This window comes from Sebastes fasciatus, chromosome 13 (assembly GCF_043250625.1).
Source record: "Sebastes fasciatus isolate fSebFas1 chromosome 13, fSebFas1.pri, whole genome shotgun sequence".
NCBI lineage: Eukaryota > Metazoa > Chordata > Actinopteri > Perciformes > Sebastidae > Sebastes > Sebastes fasciatus.
In genome coordinates, this window is record NC_133807.1 from 15403775 (window position 1) to 15428046 (window position 24272).

Here is a 24272-nt window from a genome sequence, read left to right on the forward strand (position 1 = left end):
TGTGTAACCTACGACGGAGTATAAGGGCCACATTGAGGGGGGAAAAATCAGAGATTTCAAGAATAAATATGACGAGAATAAAGTCATAACTTTAAAAGAAAAAAAGTCGTAAAATTATGAGAATAAAGTCTTGACTTTATGAGAAAAAAAATCGTAATTTTAAGAGAAAAAAGTCATAACTTTACGAGAAAAAAAAGGTTCACGTGTTATTTTAGAGGGGAAATAGAGTAGCGTGCCGCCTGTGTGAAAATGAGGAACATGGAGGATCTTGTGAAGTTGTACTTTAGTTTAGGTTTCACAATAAGGAAATACTTCATCTATTGGCACATCAGCACCACATCATCATCAGTATCAGGACCTTGAAAAGATTGTGCAAGAAACTGCGTTGTCCTCTCGCCCGGTTTGTTGGTTGCTGGTAATGTGTTTTCCTATTATTACGACTTTTTTTCTCGTAAGTTATGACTTTATTCTCGTAATATTACGACTTTTTTCTTGTAAAGTTACGACTTTATTATCGTAATATTAAGACTTTTTTTTCTCCTAAATTTTAACTTTATTCTCGTAATATTATGACTTTTTTTCTCGTAAAGTTATGATTTTATACTCGACATTTTACGATTTTTTTCTCGTAATTTTACGATTTATTTTCTCGTAAAGTTATGACTATCGTAATTTTACGATTTTTGTTCTCGTAAAGTTAAGACTTTATCCTCGTAATATTACGACTTTTTTTCTCCTAAATTTATGACTATCGTAATTTTACGATTTTTGTTCTCATAAAGTTATGACTTTATTCTCGTAATATTACAAAAAAAAATCTCGTAAAGTTATGACTTTTTTCTCTTAAAGTTATGACTTTATCATTGTAATTCTATGATTTTTTTCTCGTAAAGTTACCACTTTCTTGAAATCTCAGATTTTTTTTCTCCTTAATGTGGCCCTAATACTCCGTCGTAGTAGCCTTACCCCGACTAAATAATAAAAACAAAAAAAAGGATCTATTTGGAGGCCCCTGAGTTGGCACTTTTATTATCCAGTCTCTGGTTGCACGGTGTAGTTGTTTTTTCCCACATGACGTGAACGCAGCATCACCAGATGATGATGAGAGTGGGTCATCAGCTGCAGACAGACAGTCAGGTGTGGTCGGTCGGTGGAGACACATTCCAACCGGAGACTCACTTCACCGGGACTAAAACAACGTCTACCGCGGTCATCTGCAGACATGACCCAGCGTCAGAGCACCAAGTACACCTAGAGGAACAAAGTAAGTGTCTTATTATAAATAAATGTCCTGTTTTAAAGTTTCCTTCGAGGAGTGAGAAGTTTTCTGACGACTTGTTTGTGGGGAGTAAAGTCAGCGGCAGGCCGGGGTCAGGCCCACAAACCGTCACTACACACTGGAGGGAAAACATCTCAAAGTTTCTTAGCTTCTTAGCAAACAAGCCTATATTTGTGTTTTTAATGTGTGCCGAATTGAAAAACGCCCTTTAAGTCGTTACTTAATGATCAATACAAGTAACTTATAGGTTTATAGTAAAATCATTTAATTGATTTTCCGGAAAATCTGAGATTTTCTTAAGAGGTTTGGCGTAGCGAGTATGAGTCGTTGGTTTAGTGTCACACACTTGCTTTACCGGCTCAAAAGCACCAAGATTAAGGTCTCATTGCTGCTGTTCTTTATTATTATTCTATATATATTATTAATTTATGTTGTGGTCGACCTTTCCGTGGTGTTGTGGATGTCCCTCCTGATGTCTGGTTGACCTGTAGCCACTGAGTGATGTCTCGAGTTCGTAGGGATTCTACACCAGACTACGTTCAAAATATGTAGAAATAAACCTGCCCGTCTATCAAACAAGTGCTCGCACCCTATATTAAATGGATTTAGATGTTTTATCTCAAACTGTAGGTATTATACTTCAATTCGGCGTCTCTAGATATAACATGATGCTTTAAATGAAAGGATAATAGAGCTAGATTAGCATTAGCAATGTCCTGTTTTTACTCTTTCAAAGGCAGCAGCAACCTTTTCCTGTTTGGATGGAAAACTGTCAAACTAGCCAAACTCTCCACTGTTTGACTTCCTGATTTTTAGCTTTTAGTGTCAGTCATGAGAATGACAGCTAAGACAGTCAGGGAGCTTTTGTTATTGCTAGCTATAGCTAACCCAGCTAAGTTATAGGATGGGGGTGGATAAAGCAGGATGAGGAAGTTATATTTAGTGACTCAGCTGCTGTTGAAGGAGCAGGGAGTTGAGGTAAGGAGGGACACACACACACACTGCAAATATAGCAATCACAAATTCACTGATTTATCACAATAGCACTGGTGGAAGAAGTATTCAGATCATTTGCTTTAGTAACAGTACTAAAAACCACACTGTGAAAATACTACACTACAAGTAGAAGTCCTGCATTCAAAAAGTAAAAGTATGTGTATTATCATCAATACTCCAATACTGAAAGTAAAAGTACTCATTGTGCAACAAAATGTTCCCCTGTCAGTGTTTTCCTATAATATTGGATGTTTTTGGATTAATATTACTGCTGCATTAATGTGTATAGATAGATAGTAACTTTATTGATCCCGAGGGAAATTCAAGTTTCCAGCATCACAGTTCCATAGTGCAAAAACATGTTAGTAAAAAGGCAGTAAAAAAGTTAGTAGTGCAAAGTACAAAGTACAAAAAAAAATCCCAGATATAAAAATACAAGGAGATGAAGAAAACTGTTAACTGAATATAGTGCAGAGTAACAGCTGTTTGATACAGGACTATTAAAAACGTGAATATAGAGCAGACGAGACTGTTAAAAATGAATATAGGGCAGGGTAACTCCAGTAGCTTAGTCATGTTGCATTTGAACTCCTTTATATCCTGTTGGCTAGTTTAATCTACAGCAGTGCATCGTGGTCTATAAGATCATCATGTTTGTAGCGTCGCTGTCTTGTGATAACCATGAATCTCTAAAAAGTCATAAAAACAGACTGTTTTCAGCTCTGTGACGATGCATTTTCCAGCTGATCCAAGAGGCTTTTTAAAGAGTTCATTTAGTTCAGGAGGAGGAGGATTTTCTCAACACATAAAGGAACACTTCATCCTTCAGTTTATCACAAACATTCAACATCAACACATCTGGAGATATCTGGTTTTCACTGGACAGGAAGTAACTAAAGCTGTCAGATAAATGCAGTGGAGTAAAAATGGAAATACTGAAGGAAAGTATAGGAACGTTGAATTTGTACTTACTAAGTACTGTACCTGGGTAAATGTAATTATTTATATTCCAACTCAGCTTTAACCTCTTATTTTTCTCTTCCTCTGTTTAGCACCTTTCAAACCTGGGCTAAAGAAGCAAGAAGTGAGCCCTCCTCATGTCATGAAACAGGCAACGGTTGACTTTTCACCCAACTACCAGAGGAACTGAAGTGACATTAAAGCATCAGCTTAAAGGAACCTCAGCAGATGTAACCACAACTGAACTGCAGTGCAAAAGGGGAACGTCTCAGTTTCTCGCTTCTTTTTTTTTCTTCTTTTTTTTTAAAGGGATGGCGTTAATGAGTGAGCGGTGGAGAAGTTCAGGGCAATAACTGGCAATAAGTGAATTTATGATCAGTTGTCGAGTCACCCGTTCATTTGGCTGTCAGAGCAACAACCATAAAATGCCAAATCCCCCTCTCATGGAGCCTTACATGTGTGGATTTCAGTGTTAAAAATGCATAGACTTCTGTGAAGACGCTCCATTCAATGTGGGTCTGCATCCAAAGGAAAAGGAGGGAGTGTCCACACTGCACTGACAGAGCTGTGAATGTAAAAAAACATTGAGTGTGTGTGTAAAAATCGATGAGTCGTCACAAGTTGGAAATCCCCTGCTGGAGTGTCTCTGGGTGGAACTGGAACTAAGGTGGAACCACGCGGCCGCTCTCAGCCGTCAAGCATGAATCATAAATGCAGAAATCTCCAGAAACGCTTAGTTTTCTGCCGGCTGCTGTGGATTCACTGTGAATCCAGAGGAGAATGATGTGAACGTCTGAACTGCAACTCAGGATCAACCAAAAACTAAAAAGTGCAGAAATTCAACTGGAATGTCCCCGTATTGGCACAGGAATGCCTGTGATTTTTGGACAAACTCTTGTGCTTCTGTGAGCTCGTAGCATTGGGAGGTGGAAAAAAACACAAACACTGGGGAGATCAGGAATATCACCTCCTCCTATGAAACTGATTTTACTTGGAAATACAGTGAGAGGCCTTCCAAATGGCGGGGAAGGACTACAATCATCTCTTTAAACTGCTCATCATTGGAGACTCCAGTTAGTGCCCTTTTTTTGTATTGTTTTAAAGTCAAAGCATGTTGTTTATGGAGTCCCAGAAGTGACACATGATATTAATAGACTGCAAGTAAATACATAGCAGTGGTTCCCAAAGCTTTCCATGCTTAGGAAGCGCAGAAATTCAACATTTAAACCTTTTTATCAACTGTGCAAATTAGTAATAAAAGAAGCAAAGTAGATTTTTATTGAAATAATTATCACTTGTGTTTGACAAGCCAGAATGTCTACTGTGAAAATGATCCATTTAACTTTAGTTTCACTCCTCACTAGTCAAGCAGACTCCACCACTACTACAAGTCACAAACTGCGTGTCTGACTAAGTGAACGTTATAGAGAGGTGAAGTCCCGCCCCTTTCCGATGGACCCCATGGGACCTTAGCTTCAGAGAGAGAGACGTCACTATGACACTTTTGGGTGTGTAGTCTTTCTAGTAACGTATTTTCACAGTCTGATACTTCAACAGTTTTACAACAAACTGTGACCTTTTTTGACATGCAAAATGATCTTTTAAATTGACAAACATCATATGTGTGATTCATGGCACAATTCAAACAGGATCAAAAACATATTTGTCTCTCTCTGTTGACTACCGTTCATATATTTTTTTCTGAAATAAAGTCCCGTGATGGTCCACCACAGTGGTTCAGACCAGTTTCAAACCACCCACTGCTTCACTGTCAAGATGACGCAGTAAACTGCTTCTAATTTCAAATCAGTTTAAGCAAGTTCCAAACTGCAGAAACTTGCTTCAAACTGACTCAAACATCACTGCTTGGGGATATTGAAACAAGCCTCAGAGCGTTGATATCAGACAGTCACTATTGTTGTCCACAATTGACGTTGTAATTTTGGGGATTTTATCGATTCTGACTCACAAACTTACAGATTCTTATCGAATTCTGGCTCCAATTATTGCCGTGAGTATGAAAAGTCCCAAAACATCAGATAATTTTGGAGCGCTGGCTGTTTTCCACTTATTCTTACATGAGTTGGATGTTCTAGCATTAGCTGATTCTGTGACATAAATATTAGGTGAATCGATTTTTTCCCCCAACCCTATGTATTGCGATTAAAAATGTTTTTTTTTAAAGATTTTGAAGTAGATTTTTTTTTAATGCCAGAATCGATGCTTCATTTCAGTCTATGCGGAGGAAGAAGGAAGTTACCTCTTTTATTTTTTCAGTCTGAATAACGTGACGTCTTATCCTTCTGTCAACAAACTAAACAAACCGTAGCCGGCCGCAGTGAGCCAAAACACCACCATATTGGAAACACTACGCATGTGTATTGTAACACACCCAGTAAGCAGTGGTGTGGATGGACGCTCAGCAATTTTCTATAAATTTACAGATTTGATACGTTGTTATTACTCAAACCTGTTCACGGCCTTGTTTTACTTTTGACCAGTGAGGATTTGGTACGCACAAGGTGAATTCTTAGTGATATTATTATCGGGGTTTTACGTTTCTTTAGAGGAACAATTTTTAGAAGTTTTCTTGAGTATTTCCTGAAATAATTCCCGGATTCATGGAGGGACAAGTTTTATCATTAGAAAAAAAATACAGCTAAATCTGTTTTAACTGTTTTCTGCCCGTTAACAGCGTTCAGTGTCATTTGTGGACCGGTAGTCAGAAGGTTACAGGTTTCAGTTTCTAATAATGGTTCCCACAAGCTTTGTCTGTGATCGGGCTGAACTGGGCTTGCCTAGTGTTGTTTTAACAAACCAGTTAAATTAGTTATTACACTATTTATTGATGTATTCAAAAAGGCTTTGACTCGTCAGGCAGCTTGTTAGTGGCATTTGTCGCTTCTGGGACTCCAAAATAATGTGGAACAAATTATCAGTATTGTGATGAATCATGAAATTTCAATGTGATTTGATACTTGGGCACCATTACTTAAATACTTTTTGTTGCATCGCAGAGGAAGAAGTGTTTTCCTCTTTACATGCTGCAGATATTCAGCAAATGCCAGAATTCTGCAGTTTTTGACTTGTGTTTTCCTCTTCGGATACACGGATATTGCATTGGATTACAATGAATATCTTGTAGTGGCTTTTTTTGTGGGTAAAATATTGTGATAGTTGTGAGTTATACAGTTATTTCCCAGCCTGCTGCTACTCCCCACGCTGCTGCCTGGTACTGGTACAGATTTGCAGATCAACCGTCTAAAGCTGAACTGTTTCCCACTGTCAGTCTCCTCCCCGAGGTTTAGCTGGTTCAGAGTGGGAACCTCCAGACCGATACCGCTGGGAAACACGCCTTGCCTCTCGGTGACAGCGGCATCCTGACGGAGACTCTGCTCGAGCCCGGAGAGATGGCACATGCCAGACCGCTGGGCACTGTGCAAGGCACTAAGTCCTATGATGGAGAGAACGGGTTCAGTGGCGTCTCCGATTGGGTGCCGTTGTTGCTGTGCGGTGCGTTTCCGGGGGCATCGGCCTGGATGTTCCCACTCTGAAAGAGCTAAACCTACTATACTGGTTTATCAACTCTCTTTTGAACGAGTTGCCACTGGTTCTGTCAGGGAAAGTTACAGCAGATTATTTGGGGAAGTTTTTTCAGGATTACAATTTCTTTTTAATCACACACTTTAAGCTCATTTGTCTCCAGTATGAGTTCAACCTTTGCCCCACAATTCTCTCTTTGTTTCACTTTTGTTATCCTGCCCCTGCTGTATATTTTTATGACATTACTGGAAGGAGGCTTGTCACTCAGGATGATCTTGCCTTCTCTGATAAGAAAAACCCAGACATGACTGGCTTGTTCCTGATCAGTCACATTAATTTCTTCTGAGTAATTCACTTGCTAATCTTGTCCCTCTGATCTGTTTCTCTTTCAGATGTGGGGAAGAGCAGCCTTCTGCTGCGCTTTGCAGACAGCTCCTTCTCTGGTGAGTTACCGCAGTTTGTTACCGCAGTTTGCTGCAAGTCAAATGACAGTAAACCTGTCAATACTACAGTAGGGACTCATTTATTAGTAGGAAATAAGACCTAACTGACGCACATTAGGTTCAGAGAAGTAAAAGCACCCTTATCACGTCACGTCATCTTATCTCCTTCAAGCCATGTCCATTTGGCAGAGAACACATTTCTCACCACTTCCACGTTAAGGCCCTGCATATCACACAGTTATTTTGTCTAACTAGATCTCTGCTCTAGCTGAAGGTGAGTGGAAATACACTGGGAGTTTGTAAGGTGCAACTAAACTAATAAGAGAGTGAGGTAGATGTCAGTCAGTGTGTACATACTCAAACAGTCCTGACAACATCTGGGTGGATGGAGCTTGAGTATGGAGGAGCTTTAATGGCCCACAAGTCCCCCGATAGTTATTTCATTTTTGCATCCACCAACAAGCCTCACTGTGTTTTTAATTAAAAAGAGGTTTCACAAATCGGTAACTTTCTGGAACCATCCCTGCAATGAATATAAATGACCCTAGCCTAGATGATTTGACACATACCAGATCATTTGATAACACAATAGGGCTATAAGTGTTTGTGCTTCCAACATGCAGCTACAAGATGTCATCGTGTTTGTCTGAATCTTAATCTGATGTAAATGTCGAAGCTAGTATCGGCTGTATGAGACATTGGATTGATGCATGCAGGTCATGTGCCTGCACGCAGATGCAGTACAAGGGTGTCTGTGCTGTCTGTCTGATTTGTGACGGTCCGCTGGTTTCCTGCAGGCAGCTACATCACCACCATCGGCGTCGACTTTAAGATCCGGACAGTAGACATCGATGGAGAGCGGGTTAAGCTACAGATCTGGGACACGGCGGGGCAGGAGAGATTCAGAACCATCACATCAACGTAATCATCCACAGATCAAAACAGTTTTTTTATGTTCAGGAATTTTCCCTCACTTTCATTTTTGGCTCGCTGGTGTATCACTCAAATCATTCAGTTTCATCTCTGTTTTTGTCCAGGTACTACAGAAACACCCACGGTGTCATCATTGTTTACGACGTGACAAATCCAGAGTCGTTTGTAAATGTTAAGAGGTGGTTAAATGAAATCTCCCAGAACTGTGACAACGTCTGCAAGATCCTGGGTGAGTCAACTGTTTTAATGTCTAGCTTGCACGTTGTCTGCACGGTGGAAGGTTGTGAAACGTTTAGACCGGCACATTTATTGGTTGGATAGTCTCATTACTCTGTGTGGCAGCAGGAACCAAAACTAAAACAAGGGCTGTGTTCGAAATCGCAAACTAACGTACTGTATACTACACACTCAACAGTATTTACTGCATACTGCCTACTAAATTAATGATTAAGTATCCCATTACCAGCAGACTGTTCACACTGAAATAAACTCAATCAATATGTCTTCTCTGCATCACATGACTGTATCTATCACAACATTATGAAAATTGTTTTTCACAAATATAAATCAACTCTTACTCTCAATTTAATATTTTCTAGTATTATTTTAAGGCAAATTAAAATAGTTGAATATGTTTTCTACAGTATATTTATATGTGTGAGCTCCCGCGCTTTTCCTCTTAACATCACTCGCCATCATTTGTAATCATTTTAACCGTATAAAGAGAACTGGATACACCGTTTGTTCCTATGAGAGTTTCTCAGTGGCGCATCATGAAGCAAAAAAAGTTTCACTTCCGAGTATAAAATAACCCGGATCTGCTTCTGCATCCATGACATTGGAACTATTTGTATTCTAAAACTTTTTAACCTAACTTCAGACCTGTTTGATGGTAATAAACAGAAACGCATTTCAATCTTAATCGTGTTAACACCACTTAGTTTTGGGAGGGTGTCATAGTAACCTACTTTATGGGTGAGAATTACAATTCTCAGATCTTTAATAAAAAACCATAAACAAATGCTTTCTATGTGAAAACGTTCTATTGTATATCGACCGCCATCCATCCGAGCTTACCCCATGGATGCATTAAGAGAACTGAATACAGCGGTGGAGGCGGGGCCCCGTTCATTCCTATGAAAGTTGCTCAGAGGCGCATGATGCCAGAATGGCTCGACTTCCAACTGGAAAAGTACCCGGATCTTCCGTCGTTCTTCCGCATCCATTGGGCCCATCGGACATGAGCAGTAGCGTCCGCTCGGTCACGGGGTCACAATGTCACGCTGTCGTAATGGTTTGCTAACTTACCCTCCCAGTTCTCGCTCCAGCCTCGGTCTGGTTCTCATTCACATGAACGGAGGAAGAGAAATAACTCTGGATTCGGCTATTATTGCATTTTATAACTTTTAGGACCTAATGATCTAAATAAGGACTATTCAAGTGTTCGTACTGGGAAGTTGATTTACATAAAAAAAAAAATTATCCGCTGAGTTACAGACGTCTCTTTCCCAATGTAAGTCTATGGGAAAAAGTATTTTTGGGCCCAATGGCATCACATGATGGACATTGAAGTTGTTGTACCGCTGTTTGGCCACTACGAAAATTGGGATCAGCGACCGGCGCTCTTCTTGGGGGCTTGGCTATCCAAAAAGTTCTGTCAGGTCATGTGCACCCAAAGCGCACCTGAGTGGACACCATCCCTTTTATTTCTAGCGCCATCTGCTGTAACCCTCCAACATCACAGCTCCAGTTACACTGCGCATGTGTCATACCCCATAGGTCAAGACTGTGTCCCAGCCTGTTCTTGCTAATCTAGTATACATCTGAGCATTTCTCGTGCACATAGAAACTACAAGTACATTAGTACGTGATTTTGAACACAGCCAAGGTTTCTGCAATTGAAAGTTCCTGAATAAAAAGGTCCGTGGTAAAGTTCCTGCTAATGCAAAGAGCTTCCTGTGTGTTCTGTAAATGTCTAAAATGTGAGATTCTAAAATCAAATGAAGGAAGTTCAACCTGTTCATTTTAATGAAAGAAACACTATCACACCCAAGTATAGAAGTATGACACTTAATGAGTAAATTCATAGTTGGTTTTAGTCTTTTCATGCAGTTTGATGAAAAACAGTAAAAAGGTAAGATTGTACCAGCCTGCTGCTGTCCTGTAAGAGTAGAAATAAAGATTGTTTTCCTGCTCACTCTCTCAGTGGGAAACAAAAATGACGACCCTGCCAGGAAACAGGTGGATACCCAGGATGCTCTGCGTTTTGGGGAGTCGATGGGTGTTCGGGTGTTCGAGACCAGTGCCAAAGAGAACATCAACGTAGAGGAGGTAACTTTATATCATATAAACTTCACTCTAGGTTGGATTTGACATTTCTTATTCACATGTTTAGCACTCTGTTGAATTGGTAATGTCACTGAAGCGTATTTGCATGTGTAGATTCATGTTTTCCTTTTGCAGAATTTTAAGGCTGCAATTAGTGATTATTCTTATTAATGATGAATCTGCAGTTTGTTTTTTATATTAATGAAAATGCCCCTCACATTTTCAAAAACCCAAGTTGACATATTCAGATTGCTTGTTTCGTTCAACCAACAGTCCAAACCCTCAAAAATGTCACTTTGCTTTTATGAAGAATAAAAAAAACAGCAAATAATATTCTCATTTGAGATGCAATTTTTTTGCATTTTACCTTAAAAAAAGACCGAAACAAATAGTTTAGTGGCAGATTAATGTTCTGTCAATTGACTAATCGATTAATCAACTAATTGATGCAACATTTTCCAATATCTCTGAAGACTCGGGCTAATTCACAAAGAATGGATTGCAGCCGCTGATGGCACCATGAATTGGGCATCTTTGCAGCCACTATCTGTTTCACGGTCAGATTCACAAAAGATATTGCGCTAATGATATTACAGCTCAAACACACGGCCATTAAGTTCTGCAACTGAATACAATTTGCCCTCTTTTGTGGAGGAAGAGGGAATAAATAATTTGTTTATTCATTTGTATAATAATTAGGGCTGTCAATCAATTAATTAATTAATCAATTAATGCAAATAATCACACATATTTTGAATCCGTTCAAAATATACCTTAAAGGGAGATTTGTCAAGTATCACTGTGCTGACTTGACTGACTTGCCCCAAACTGCATGTGATTATCATAAAGTGGGCATGGTTGTAAAGGGGAGACTCGTGGGTACCCATAGAACCTGTTTCATTCACAGATCTTGAGGTCAGAGGTCAAGGGACCCCTTTGAAAATGGCCATGCCAGTTTTTCCTCGCCAAAATTTAGCACAAGTTTGGAGCATTATTTAACCTCCTTGTGACATGCTAGTATGATAGTTGGTACCAATGTCATCCTCAGTTTTCTAGTTTCATATGATGCCAGTATCTTCACTCGAACTTTAAAACTGAGCCCGCTATAAGGTCAAAATTTAATGTTGCGTTAGATAGTGCCGATAGATAGATAGATTGATGGTAATTTTATGATCCTGAGGGAAATACGAGTAAATTTCAAGTTAAACGAATTTGTGTTAACATGTTATTATTGTGTTAACTTTGACAGCCCTAATAATAATAAACTTATTTTTCATTCTCACATATTTAAAAAAAACAAAAAAAAAACGGTCAGTGTATCCCAAAATAAATGAGTTTGAGTGGGGCATGACTATGCCTTCAGCTGGCCTCAATAACTGCTGCCATTATCACTGTCTGTGACACCTCTTATAAATGCCTCAGTTACCACCAACTCTCTGAAGACGCTAATAATTTCACTGTAACTTTGTGTGGCTATCAGCTCTGATCTTTGTGACTGGACTGTTTTTGTACTGAGGCTCATTTGCATAAAAAGGGGATTTGTGCCAAATGTCTGCAGATACCTCATTTAAAAACGTGTAAATAGCACAAAATAAACGCACACTATTTGCTTGGCAGTGCAGTTAAAGGTGCATTTCACCCTTTGAGGTGCTTTGAGAATGACACGGTTTGTTTTTTGTATTGTTTGTGCAGGTTTAGCTGCCGCGCAAAAGCCGCGCAATCCTTTAGTGAATTAGCCTCTCAGTGTTGTTTTGTTGCTTTGTCCAGATGTTCATGGCCTTCACCCACATGGTGCTCCGGGCCAAGAAGCAGAGCCAGAACAGAGCCGAGAGGGAACGAGAGCGGGAGAAAGACACCGTCAACATCAACGACCAGAGAGACCGAGCTCGCAGGAAGAGAGGGAAGAAATGCTGCTGAGCCCCGAACAGACTCCAGCCACTTAGCGCTCATCGCTTAAAACAAAAAGCATTCAAACAAGATTGGGAAAACGTGCCTTAGTTAGGAGATATGTGTTCTGTGTTTCAAACTGGAGGTGTGAATGTTTGAAACTGTGAGGTTCACTATTTACTACGCCGGGTTACAAACCGACAGGTCGTTCTGCTGAACTTCTGGTCGCGAATGGAACCGAGGCGGAGGGATTTACAGTCTGTCAGCACTGACTGCGTGTAGCAGCCTGGAGGTTTCATGAGTTAAAGGATCATTCTGGGGTTTTTGAGTGTTTAGCCCATTTACTGCGAATCACATTTTAAAAGCATGCTGTAGCGTTTTCAGATTTGTGCTTCGCTGGCAGTGATGGAGACATCTCTGCAACCAACTTCCCAGATTACCGTTTAACATTTGTGTTGATATTCATGCTCCCCAGAGCAGTAACCCTTTTCATTAGTGCACAAATACAAGAAGTCTATCGGACAGGTTGCCATGAGATCTAGAGCACATTCACATAAACGTTTGATTTGATTGAGTTCATGATCTTTTAGCCCGACTACCTGTAAGGGTCCAAGAATGACTTCATTATTTTGTCCTGTTCATTACAGGACTGCTACTAACGACTCTCTTCATAATCTATTAATCTGCTGATTATTTTCTTGATTTATCTATAAAACACCAGGAAATGGTGAAAAGTACCCGTCACAATTCCAAAAGTGATGCTACCAGATGTTTTGTTCGTTAGCTTTGAAAGAGACCTTTATATCTACATAGGAAGCGGGTCCTCTTCACGGAGTCCGCCATGTTGCACCACCATGTTTCTACAGTAGCCCAGAATGGACAAACCAAACTCTGAACTTTTCCTGCTTGGGAGAAGTTGATAACGTTGCTTGCTGCCGCCGCCGCTCTCTCTCTCTTGCTTCACCACTTACTTCCTACGTACACACACTCCAAATGACCTACAACTGGCTCTAGAGAGGGACAGTCACGTTTTTGCATCGGCCACCGTAGCGCTCCAACACGCTTGGCACAGGGGAGAGGCCTCAGTTGGTTGCAATCTCCTCACTTCAACGCTAGATAACGCCAGATCCTACACACTGGACCTTTAAACTTTCCACTTGAACACAAGAAATCTTAAATTTATTTGGGCAGATGCCATGAAATTTCGTGAGCCTATTCTTCCCCAGAGGATGAACCTCATGACCTTTCCTTTAGTGCTATCCTCGAGACAAACGTTTGTATTGTATTTGTGTAGGGTGGGATGAACACCGCAGCCTTTCGTCCCGGCAGCCAACAGTTTCACCTTTTAAAACATGACATCTGGCTTGAGACAATCCATCACACAACATGATGCAAAAGTGAAAAGACTGCACTTCATTTCCACAAAGAAGAAACAACTGAAAGTCAGAGCAGACATGATGTAAACTAAATTAACTTTCAGTCTCCGCAAGATGATTTTAATATCGTAGTGGTACAAATAGAAAACAGCTACTCATTCCTGAGAGGTTAATAAAATCTATTAAATTAAAAACACAACAGTCTGCGTTGTGGTGTTGAGATATAAAGTGCATGTGATTGTGGTGAATGAGCTCAAACATAAAAAACTCTAGTACGGTCCTTTAACTTTGCACTAGTGAACCACTGTTATGTGCCGATGTTTAAGTTGTTTTGTTTTGTCTTAATACAGTAAACATATTTCACCACTGAAAGGGAACTGGTTGCAGTTGTTACTAAATTGTAACCTTGACACACTAACAGGTGTGAAGAGTGATGTCTGTCTGAAAACCTTATTTCAATTCAGATGAGGCCAGTAACCCATGAGACTGCAGTATGTGTGTAACCTCAACACAGTACAAACCCAACATGTTCATATCATTAGTATGTTGTTTTTTTTAATATAAATATCTGTTGCCTAGCAAATGTGTCCAAATCCAAATAAAGCAATAAATCCAGAGTTACTGTTTGTATCTCAATATTTCCTCGTACAGGCCAGTGCTTCAGGTGGAACGATAGTTCATGTAAAACTCAAAGGTTTACTGATGAAGACGATCAACCTGTTCCCAAAATACTAAAAAATCAGAGCACCAAGAAGCAGTTGAAGCTACCTCTCTAAACTAATTTAAAAACTAACACCTTCTACCTTTGATTTCCCCATGAGGAGTCTTAAAGATATATTACAGCATTGTACTACATTGCATCGTTTTCCTTTCACAGCTGCACCAGCAAATCAAATGGTTTTCACTGGAATAAAACAAAGTTCTGTTAGTTTGAACAACACAAGTTTAGGTCCAGCAGAGTTTAACGTTAAATTAACTTCAGCTTCATCACCAGATAATCGTCCTGACGACGTGCAAACATGGTTATATGGAAATATATCGATTTCTTTTAAGTAAAACCTCCAGTAAACAATAAACACATTTATAGTTAGTTTTAGTAAAGAGTAATAGAATACATTCAGTTGCATACTGTCTATGGGATCTTGGTTTTAATGGTGATATTACCTTTGAAATTTAGATTTTATACTAGATGATGAAAATGTTCCTTTCCTTTATTGCTTCTCCTTTGTAATCTCCATGGTAATACAGTTTAGTATGCTTGCAATTTATTCCTATTCCTTAGCTTCTTACCTTTCAGATGAGACCAAATATATGCATATAAGCCTTATGGTTGAGGAGCAAGTCCTTATTCATTTTGGATAGTTACTTTAGACGTTTTAAATGAAAATATACACACATTTTTAAATGTTTTTAAAAGATTTTCATATATGATAGCCTGAATTTGTTACAGAGTCCAATAGGGTCCCAAACTCCTAACATTTTCCTTCAGCTTGTTAATGATTTGAAACAGTGAGTTGAGCTTAAAAGTAGTGGTGGAGGAAGTATTTAGATCCTTTATTCAAGTAAAAGTAGCAATACCTCAGTGTAGAAATACTCCATTACATGTAAAAATGCTGCATTGCTACAATGTAGTGGAGTAGAAGTAAAAAGCAGAATAAAAAGACATACTCAAGTAAAGTACAAGTACCTCAATTTCATGCTTGACTACAATATTGTGAGTAAATGTACCAAACCTGAGTGAAACTGATCCTCTGCTGGTTGAAGCGGGTACTGAACTGTGTGGGGGTGTGATGTGAATGCTTCTACTGTCCTCTGCACCACCAACAGGACTGCAGTTGGGCCTTAACAACAACTCATTCTATAAACTAGTGCCTTACGGTTGTCATCATCATCAGCGGCTTGTGACTTCACTTTGACTTGCATTATGTTACCAACAATTCCACTCTTCATTTTCCTCACACTGCACATACTTTGAATCAGTCCGACAGCTGCCGATCATATTGTGCGAGTAGGAGGGAAACGTGTTTGGCGCTGCAGACCAGAAGAGAACTATTAGGAAGTTGCTCTTATCAGCTGCCCATATTGCACGTTATAAAGGATTCAAATGCTGCAGAAAGAATGCAAAAAGATATGGGAAACTGTGCTTTAGGAATCAAGTGTTCTGTGTTTCACACTGCAGATAAATGTCCAAAATCAGTGGACTCAGTAGATCAGCTAAACTTCACTGCTGGAAACTAGTCACAAGCTTCTGAAATGAAATGTGAAATGAAATAATGAGTTGTACGGTATAATGTGTCCCTGGTTGATTCAGTTGAGACAAACACACAGGAGACATTAAAGAGCTTTTATAATTATAATACATCAGTATTATACATCAGTGTTCAACACCAATAAAACCTCACAACAACTTAAAGTAATAGCTCGGGTGTTTTGAAGCGTATGAGGTACTTATCCATAGTAGGTGTATTACTTACAGTAGATAACGGTCGTAGGACAGGAGTACTGACACCGGAGCAAAGCAACACAGTGCTGTGGACGGGTACGGCAGAAAAACTTATTTTAGCCACCTAAAAGAAAAGCTCACCTAAAAAAAATTGATTGTTTAAGTGTATCCTATATTTAGAATATTTTCCGACGGCGAACTGAACCTGAAGTGAAACAAATCTACACTGTTTTGGTCATCTGAGCCTGCTGGTTTATTGAGAGCATAGATATGTTTCACTTTCAGTTCCCCGTTGGAAAGGAGAAGGGCTATCTGACGGCAAGATAGAGCTGTGATAATAATCTTAATATAGCGTACACTTAAACGGATATCAATGTTTTTAGGCGGGCCTTTCTTTTTAGGTGGCTAAAATACTGTTTTTCTGCTGTACCCGTCCACAGCACTGTATTGCTTTGCTCCGGTGTCGGTGCTCCTGTCTGTTTCTCCAAGCTGGGGACGCACTGACCGTCATTTACTGTAAGTAATACACCGACTATGGATAAGTACCTCATACAACCCCACTGAGAAACACCACAACTATCCCTTTCACTTTCAGCTGCAGCATCAACACTGTCTGAACTGATGCTAAAGAGGGTGGAAGTGCTTTTATTTTGAAAACGAAACCTTTCCTCGGAAAGGTTAAAGTTATGCTGCCTTATATCACAGGAAAATCCAGTTTGACACGCTGGTGGAAATTCTATTGGATTACCGTGAAGAATTTCTCCTTCTTTCAGCAACTGATACTTGTGGGTTGATGTCAGAATTAATCTGAAAAACAGGATCTGTCTGTAGAACAAACAGGAATTTACTAATAGCTGCAATTAGCAATTTTAGTAGTGTTCCTTCCCAAAAGCTGAGGAGAAGAATATTTTCCTATATTACCCACAAAGCACCTGGATGCAGTTTGTCCTCCTTGTTTCACTCTCGTGCTCCTCTTTCATCAGTTGGATTTGGGGAGTCTGTAAACGCCTGCAGAGACCATCAGCTGATGCTCCCTGACCTTCCTCTGCAGGAAGGCCTCTAGCTCGTTGACATCCATCTCCGTGACGACGGGTCCTGTGGCGACGAACATCCGGAGCATAGAGTGGATGCGGTCCAGCGTCATGCTGTCCAGGTTGGTCAGCATTGCCTGGATGTAGGCCCAGAACAACTGCGGAGACAGAGAACGAGTGTTTTAAGATGCTTCTTCAGGTAGCCGGGTTTCATCTTGTTCACTGTGTGTGTGTGTGTGTGTGTGTGTGTGTGTGTGTGTCGTGGGCACCTGCAGCTTCTCCTCCCTCTGCTCAGACTGGGTGGTAGTGTTGGAGTCTCTCTCCTCGTCACTGTCGATCAGCATCACGCCTCTCTCCATCTTCTCTTTGGACGAGCCCGTCTCCACCACGTAGTAGCGGCCTCCCGCCTCCTCCCTCAGCACGCCGTGCTGCTGCCACAGAGCCAGCTTCCTGTGCACCAGCTCCTTCGGGGCGCCCAGCTTCCCGCTCAGCTCCTCCAGCGTCCAAGTACCTGACAAACGACCAATAAGCAACCAGTAAGTTGGAATGGAAGTGAGGTGGAATGTATATAAATGCATGTAAATATTATAAATGATCCTGTTTTCTGCTATATTTTTTTGTAAATTCAACAAAGGTTAAGAAATAGCAGCTTGTGTTTATTCCAAAAGATGACAACATGAGCTGATCCTAATTTACCAAAGTTCTGGTGCACAGACAAAACATAATAAATCCATTAAATATGGAGGAAAAACAAACCAAGAAATGAAATCAGTTTAAAATTGTACTTTTTTCCTGGAAGTGCAGGATGATGGCAGCGTGGATGGGGGAGACGGTGAGGTTGGTGAGGGTGCGGTCCTCCAGCTCCAAGTCCAGAGTGACTGAGCCCAGGTGAGGCTTCCAGCTCAGCGTCCTCATGGCCTGAAAAACAGAAAACAAACTGCTGTTCAAGTTTCAATCCAGACCAGCACAGCGATGGGTATGTTGTGTCTAAAAATACAATTAATAATGTACTGATTGCTAAACGAGTCAAAAAAGAAGCCAATAAGCTCAAGGAAAAAAAGGAAAGATGTGTAGTGGTGTGTTCAAGGACAGTATGTTTGTTTGTGTTCTTGTGTGACTTTGGTGAATCCGAACTAACCTTTTAAAACACAAAAGTCACACAATAACACAAACTAACTGCCCTGTCCACAGCAGTACATTGCTTTTCTCCCGTGCTGGTACTCCTGTCTGTTTCTCCAAACTCCATCTACTGTAGGTTATACACTGACTATGGAGAAGTAGCTCATACAACCACTCTGAGAAACACCACAACTAAAAAGTGATGATACAATTTGGAAAATATTCAGCAAGGTGAACTCCACCTTGAGTTTCTCGTAGCGGTGTGTGTAGGCCTCCATGGCCTGGCAGACGAGCGGAGGGAGCTCCAGCTTCTCCTCCTTGAGTGGAGGCCAGAACTCGGAGGACAAGATGATAGACGACAGGGATAGCGGCAGCTGCTCCTCCTCGCTCAGCCTCGATTCCTCCTCGCGGATGTTACTGTTGATCCTCCGAGAGTCCGCCATGTCCTGGACAGGAGACAGAAGGAAGGGATGTGTGTGTGGGTTAGGGCTGACTAATGATTATTTTCATTATCAATTAATCTAGTTACTTTTGTTTAGATTAATCGTTGGGTCATGTTCCGATACCATTTTTTCCTTCCCAATACCGATTCTGATACCTGAACTTGCGGTTTCGGCCGATACCAAGTACCGATCCAATACAAGCGTGATAAAAAAACAAAACGTTGTTGTTGTTATTATTATTTAATAGCCGTTTACTACTGACCATGTATGGATGTGATATGATTACTATCTTTGTTGTATGCATGTTTCACGTTGGACTCTTTAACGGGGACTAAAGTGACTATAGCAGTGTTTACCTTCAGCATGACCTCGCAGTAATGCATGTGAGAATCCCCAAACCGGAGCTTCAGCAGCTCCACGTTACGAATTTCCCTGCAAACACAAAACAGAGGACAGGACTTTATAAAGAGCAGCAGACGGGGACATTTTGGACACCGCCTACAATCAGACTCAAAATACACCAACGCTGCTGAAATGATCCAAAATGATCGTGTCATATCGGAGTTATAGTAATTACCCGTTTCCAACTTGTAAATAACACACAAGTCATAATTACGACTTGGAAACTCAGATATTTGTGAACGCTCTGGTACCGTTGGCAACATTTTGTAGCACATTGTCTCTATGTTTCTTTTATTTAGCTGCTTTTGTTTTGTGATGGTTGGGAGGGATGAGGACTTTGTTTTGTGTGTATGTGGGATAGTGGTATATACTCATTTATGTACTAAATTTGGTTATATATACGGGAAAACAAAGAAGAGAAAACCTGGCCCTTTAGTGTTAGTGTGTTTGTTCAGTTGTACCTGGCGGTGTTGTAGTTGAGTTGGTGCAGCAGTCTGTCGGCCAGCACGGCTCTGTATTCATCTATGAAGATGTCCTTACTGCCGTAGATACTGACCAGCAGGCTGATGATGTCTGACGAACGACGTTTCGAGCCCATCTTATCTGAAAAAAAGCATTTGACTCTCAGTAAAATCCAACACCAAACAGGGAACAGCGAGTACAAACAGCAGAAATAACAAGGGCTGTCAAAGTTAACGCAATAATAACACGTTAACGCAAATTCGTTTTAGCGCCACTAATTTCTTTAAGACATTAACGCAACTTGCATTAATGCGTAAAATTAAAAAATATATATTTTGTAGCAGGCTAGGTTTTAAAGCTACAGTGAAGATACTGGCATCATATGATCCACTGGTGCCAACCATGTCATGCTAACTTGTCTCGAAGGAGGTTAAATAACGCTCCAAACGTATGATCAATTTTGACGAGGACAAACTGGCGTGGCCATTTTCAAAGGGTCCCTTGACCTCTGACCTCAAAATGTGAATGAAAATGGGTTCTATTGTTGCCTTTTGGGCTTGAGTTTGCTAAATGCAGTACCTGTGAGGGTTTCCGGACAATATTTGTCATTGTTTTGTGTTGGTAATTGATTTCCAGTAATAAATATAGACATACTTTTGCATAAAGCAGCATATTTGCCCACTCCCATGTTGATAAGAGTATTAAATACTTGACAAATCTCCCTTTAAGGTACATTTTGAACAGATAAAAAATTGCTGATTAATTTGCGATTAATCACGATTAAATATTTTCATCGATTGACGGCCATAGAAATAACAAATGATGCGTTTACTGACCAGGGACGGCGTCCGTCGGGTCTGGAGTCCAGTCCTCTGGGTCGTTGCCTTCTTCATCACTGTCCTGCATCTCCAGAGTCACCGGGTCTCCTCTGGACAGCTCGGAGGCCAAGTCTGTGCAGCCCTCAGCGTCTCCAGTCAGACCGGCCACGATCTGCCTCACCGTGTCCTCGCGGGTCCTTAAACACACCACAGAGACGATTCAACCAAACTCAACCGTAGTGATTGGAAAAGTAGCCTCCTTATTTTATCTGCTTGTTTTAAGTTTGTTACCAAACTAGAGCACAAAGACAAACGATATCAGCCAGAAACGGATTCATTTCATATCAAGCAGGATTATAGAAATGACCACAACATATATCACTATATATATACAATTTAAACTTACATTAAAAAGATCATGTTTCACCTGAGGTACTTGCGGATTGGTTGGCAGGCAACCTGCAGGATGACCATGGATGGGTCGAGCTCTCTGAGGGCCTTGATGGCTGAGATGTAAACCGTGAGGATGTCAGATGTGTGAACTCCTGAGAATGAACGGTACAACCAGCACAGAATAATTAAAATATCTTCATGTTCTGCTGCGTTATCACTAAACAAATACTGTACCATTACTTTCATTCCAGCCGCCAGCTCACCTGGATGCAGCAGACGACTCTCAAAAGCAGATTTTAACGAGGTGAGGAGCTGCTGTCTCTGGTTGGTTCTTTCCAGGCAGAACTTCAGATCTTCAATGGCTGCTTTAGATTCTGGGAAATCTAAAGAGAGATGGGACACATCAAAATAAGCACAAGAAAAGTCAGGCAACCCACGCTTGTGAATCTAAATGTAGTGTTAGTTCCTCACTCAACTACAGTTCCCTGATTTTAGGTCGACAGAGGTCACACACCAGCAGGTTCATTTCAGATGAGTACAGGATGTATTTCTCTCTCACCTCTGATTATACTGAAGAGCTCCTCGATCCTCATGTTGACGTAGATCCTGCAGAAGAACTGGTGCATGTGACATCTCCACTGCTTCAGGACGGAGCTGCCAGGCTGGCCGGCCTGGATGCCGGGAGCGCTGGGAGCGCTGGGAGCGCTGGGAGCGCTGGGAGCGCTGGGAGCGCTGGGAGCGCTGGGAGCAGGAACCAGACCGTCTCTGTCTGCCTCGCTTGCAAACACTTTGCTCAGCCAGCCCAGCACCAGCTCCAGCCACTGCTCACACAAAACATAATCAAAATGGAAACACTTAATAGCCAACAGCTAATGATGGATTCAGACTTTACGTTATCATTCACTGATGGCGGATGTTTTACCTCCTGGAACTCCAGCAGGAAAGAGCGTTCGTATTCGCCCCTGCAGTGCTGCTCCATTCGCTGCTCGATGAGCTTGTGGAGGATAGAGGTGACGGCCTCGGAGCTCACCCACTCCAGCAGCTGCAGTTTAGAACTACAACGTAAAAATAAATCAACCATTCATCCTCATATGAAGCAAATAACACATACATGACATGCATTGTGTCATATCTGATTGAAAAAAGGGTTGTATAAGTATAAGGCTGATGTTATTCTGTATTTTTCTTCTTCTCATCCCAAACCAACAATGTGTAAGTCCGTCTCTCAGTACCTCGTATAGCTAAAGGGCGTGTGCATTGGTCAGCAGTGTGTTATTTGTCCACTCACAGTATGTGGCTGAGCTCCTGCAGCTGCTCCAGAGCCTCCTTACACCAGCACTGCTGTGTTGGGACCGCACAGCCCGGACAGACCCCTCGATCTGGGCCGTCTGGAACCTCGGCCCCGTCCTCGGCCTGCCCCTCCTGGTGCATATAGACGGAGAAGGTCCTGCTGTAAAACTCCAGCACTCTCTCCTGGAGAACAGGCGAGGGGGAGAAGAGGAGGAGGGCCCTGATGATGGTGAAGGCCCGCTCCTGCAGTCCCCCGGGTCCCGGACCACAGAGATTACCACGACCCTCGTCCTGCCACGTCCCCAGCCTCTCCAGACCACCTAGGAGGAGGAGGAAGAGGGAGATGTTTGAATAATGTCACTAACCCCTCGCATAAACAAAGAACTCCAGTAATCAGTACTGCTCATTATATTTTTTTCCACTTGCCCAGAAAAGGTTCCAGTTGGCCTAACAGAGTCCGAAAGGTGGTGAGGAGAACCCAGGCCCTGCCTCTCTCCTCCAGCTCATTCTCCGGCTGTTTGAGTCCGGACCAGAACTCGGGTACCACAGAGGAAGATAGACGCATCTGCAAAGTCTCCAGCAGCCAGCCGCCCAGCAGCCGGCCCAGACCCTGACTACACAGCAGGGCCAAAGAGTCCGAGAGGCTCTGCTCCATCACCGAGCAGCCAGGAGGAGACATCTAGAAAAATAGACCAAGATATGTAATGTGTTCTCACAGACACTGCAGGGCTGTAGGATGCAATCTGATATCTATACATCTACTAAACTGTCCATGCTTATCTCATGTGTTTAGATATATTTTCTTTTCTTCTGTACTGTTTTTTGTATGTAAACCATTGTTTTTATTGGATTGTTTTCCACTGTTTGGTTAGGTTTTTTTGCACATTTTGTGTACTTCTTGTTGTTGTTTAACTTTTGTTGTATTTTTAAGATTATGTTAGTTTAGATCTTTCTTCCTTTTTTGTTATTGGGTTTTTTTCTCCTGGGGTTGGGGGGAGGTCCTTTGTGTAAGCCTGTGGCTTCTTGACCTCTCCTGACACATTTCTGTTTTTTTTTCATTGACTGAATTTTGTGCAGTTTTATATATGTGCAAATAAATAAATAAATTTTTTTTTTTTTTTTAAATGACAAAAAATTAGATGAAAGGCCAAAGACATTTCATACACTGGACACTTCTCAAAGTGTGTTTGCCAGGTGATGGAGCCACCTGAAAGTGGTTGACTTTAACTCCAGACCTGGACCTGAATCAGAGTTAACTGTCTTATTGTATGTAGACTATACAGACATATTAAAAACAGCAACAGGAAGACAAAGACAAGGCAAAAAAAAATAAAGAAGACAGAGTAACATGTATGCCGAATTTAGCCGAACACCCCTACTAATGATTAACTTGTCCTACATTATGTCCCAAAAGTATGAAACAATGCTACAAGCAAGAAAACATTAAATCCTGAAATATGTGAATGGAGTTCGGCGTACTCGGTTCACTTCCATGTTGAACGTGTGTCATTTGGCCACAAGAGTCCAGTGATAAAGCCCACTCACCAGAGCTGCAGAGACATTTTCCCAAGCATCAGAAACCCCTTGTTGTGGTAAGGATCCAGACATCTCGGCTGAGTCCGATTCCATCGCGATTTCCTCCATTTCCATTGGCTTTCTTCAGAAGCAGCGAACTAGCTAGAGAGAATACCACATTTAAACTTTGGGTGTGTTTGGTCGTGTTATAACGTCGCAGGCGTCTGTGTACAACAACGCATTATGTCTCAGATGTATTATTATTAACGTCCAAAAACTATATTTGCTCATTTCAGTGAAACTCTTCTGTTATTAATGTGAAATAATGTTTCATAGTTGTTGCTTTCGTAGCGCGGGTTTTCTTCTTCTTCGTCTTCTTCTACTAATGAATTTCCGGCAAACTGTGCGCTACCTCCCCTCCACAGTAACTAGGCAACTGCAGTTCCTCGCCTCGTTTTATTTTGAAGGTTCACAGGAAGTGATTTTGTGTCTATCTCTAATACTGGTGAACTTGACAACTGAGTGTGTTTAAATTTTAATGATGGATGGTTGCATTAAAATATATATTTAGGAACTACAACACATTCAAATTTGTGGTCATAAATTTACGA

General features: G+C 41.1%; 2 protein-coding genes across 2 annotated transcripts; one reads left to right on the top strand and one right to left on the bottom strand.

Annotated features, from left to right (window-relative positions):
• The first annotated feature begins 1123 nt into the window (after positions 1–1123).
• On the top strand, positions 1124–13173 carry LOC141780508 (ras-related protein Rab-35). Its single transcript, XM_074655773.1, has 7 exons — positions 1124–1264; positions 3328–4308; positions 7171–7221; positions 8019–8142; positions 8259–8383; positions 10361–10485; positions 12250–13173. The coding sequence occupies exons 2-7, from the start codon at positions 4254–4256 to the stop codon at positions 12397–12399; spliced, it is 630 nt and encodes a 209-aa protein (XP_074511874.1). The 5' UTR covers positions 1124–1264; positions 3328–4253; the 3' UTR covers positions 12400–13173.
• Positions 13174–16075: 2902 nt separating this feature from the next.
• anapc2 (anaphase promoting complex subunit 2) lies at positions 16076–24046 on the bottom strand. The gene is made up of 14 exons (XM_074655776.1): positions 23692–24046; positions 22573–22825; positions 22145–22466; positions 21779–21911; positions 21416–21677; positions 21120–21239; positions 20891–21008; positions 20482–20660; positions 19645–19786; positions 19138–19213; positions 18581–18784; positions 18005–18137; positions 17489–17730; positions 16076–17377 (listed from the first exon to the last, which is right to left on the bottom strand). Exons 1-14 carry the CDS (start codon positions 23794–23796, stop codon positions 17168–17170), a joined length of 2499 nt encoding a protein of 832 aa, XP_074511877.1. The 5' UTR covers positions 23797–24046; the 3' UTR covers positions 16076–17167.
• Positions 24047–24272: the final 226 nt, after the last annotated feature.

Bases quoted from the DNA above. Each gene is read 5' to 3' on its own strand.
- LOC141780508 (XM_074655773.1), top strand. From the start codon at position 4,254: ATGGCGGGGAAGGACTACAATCATCTCTTTAAACTGCTCATCATTGGA. The intron at 4,309-7,170 runs GTTAGTGCCCTT...TTTCTCTTTCAG, and splicing joins GCTCATCATTGGAGACTCCA to ATGTGGGGAAGAGCAGCCTT. The intron at 8,143-8,258 runs GTAATCATCCAC...GTTTTTGTCCAG, and splicing joins TTCAGAACCATCACATCAAC to GTACTACAGAAACACCCACG.
- anapc2 (XM_074655776.1), bottom strand. From the start codon at position 23,796: ATGGAAATGGAGGAAATCGCGATGGAATCGGACTCAGCCGAGATGTCT. The intron at 21,678-21,778 runs GTAAAACATCCG...TTGTGTGAGCAG, and splicing joins TCCTGCTGGAGTTCCAGGAG to TGGCTGGAGCTGGTGCTGGG. The intron at 19,214-19,644 runs GTACAACTGAAC...TTGTGTTTGCAG, and splicing joins CTCAACTACAACACCGCCAG to GGAAATTCGTAACGTGGAGC.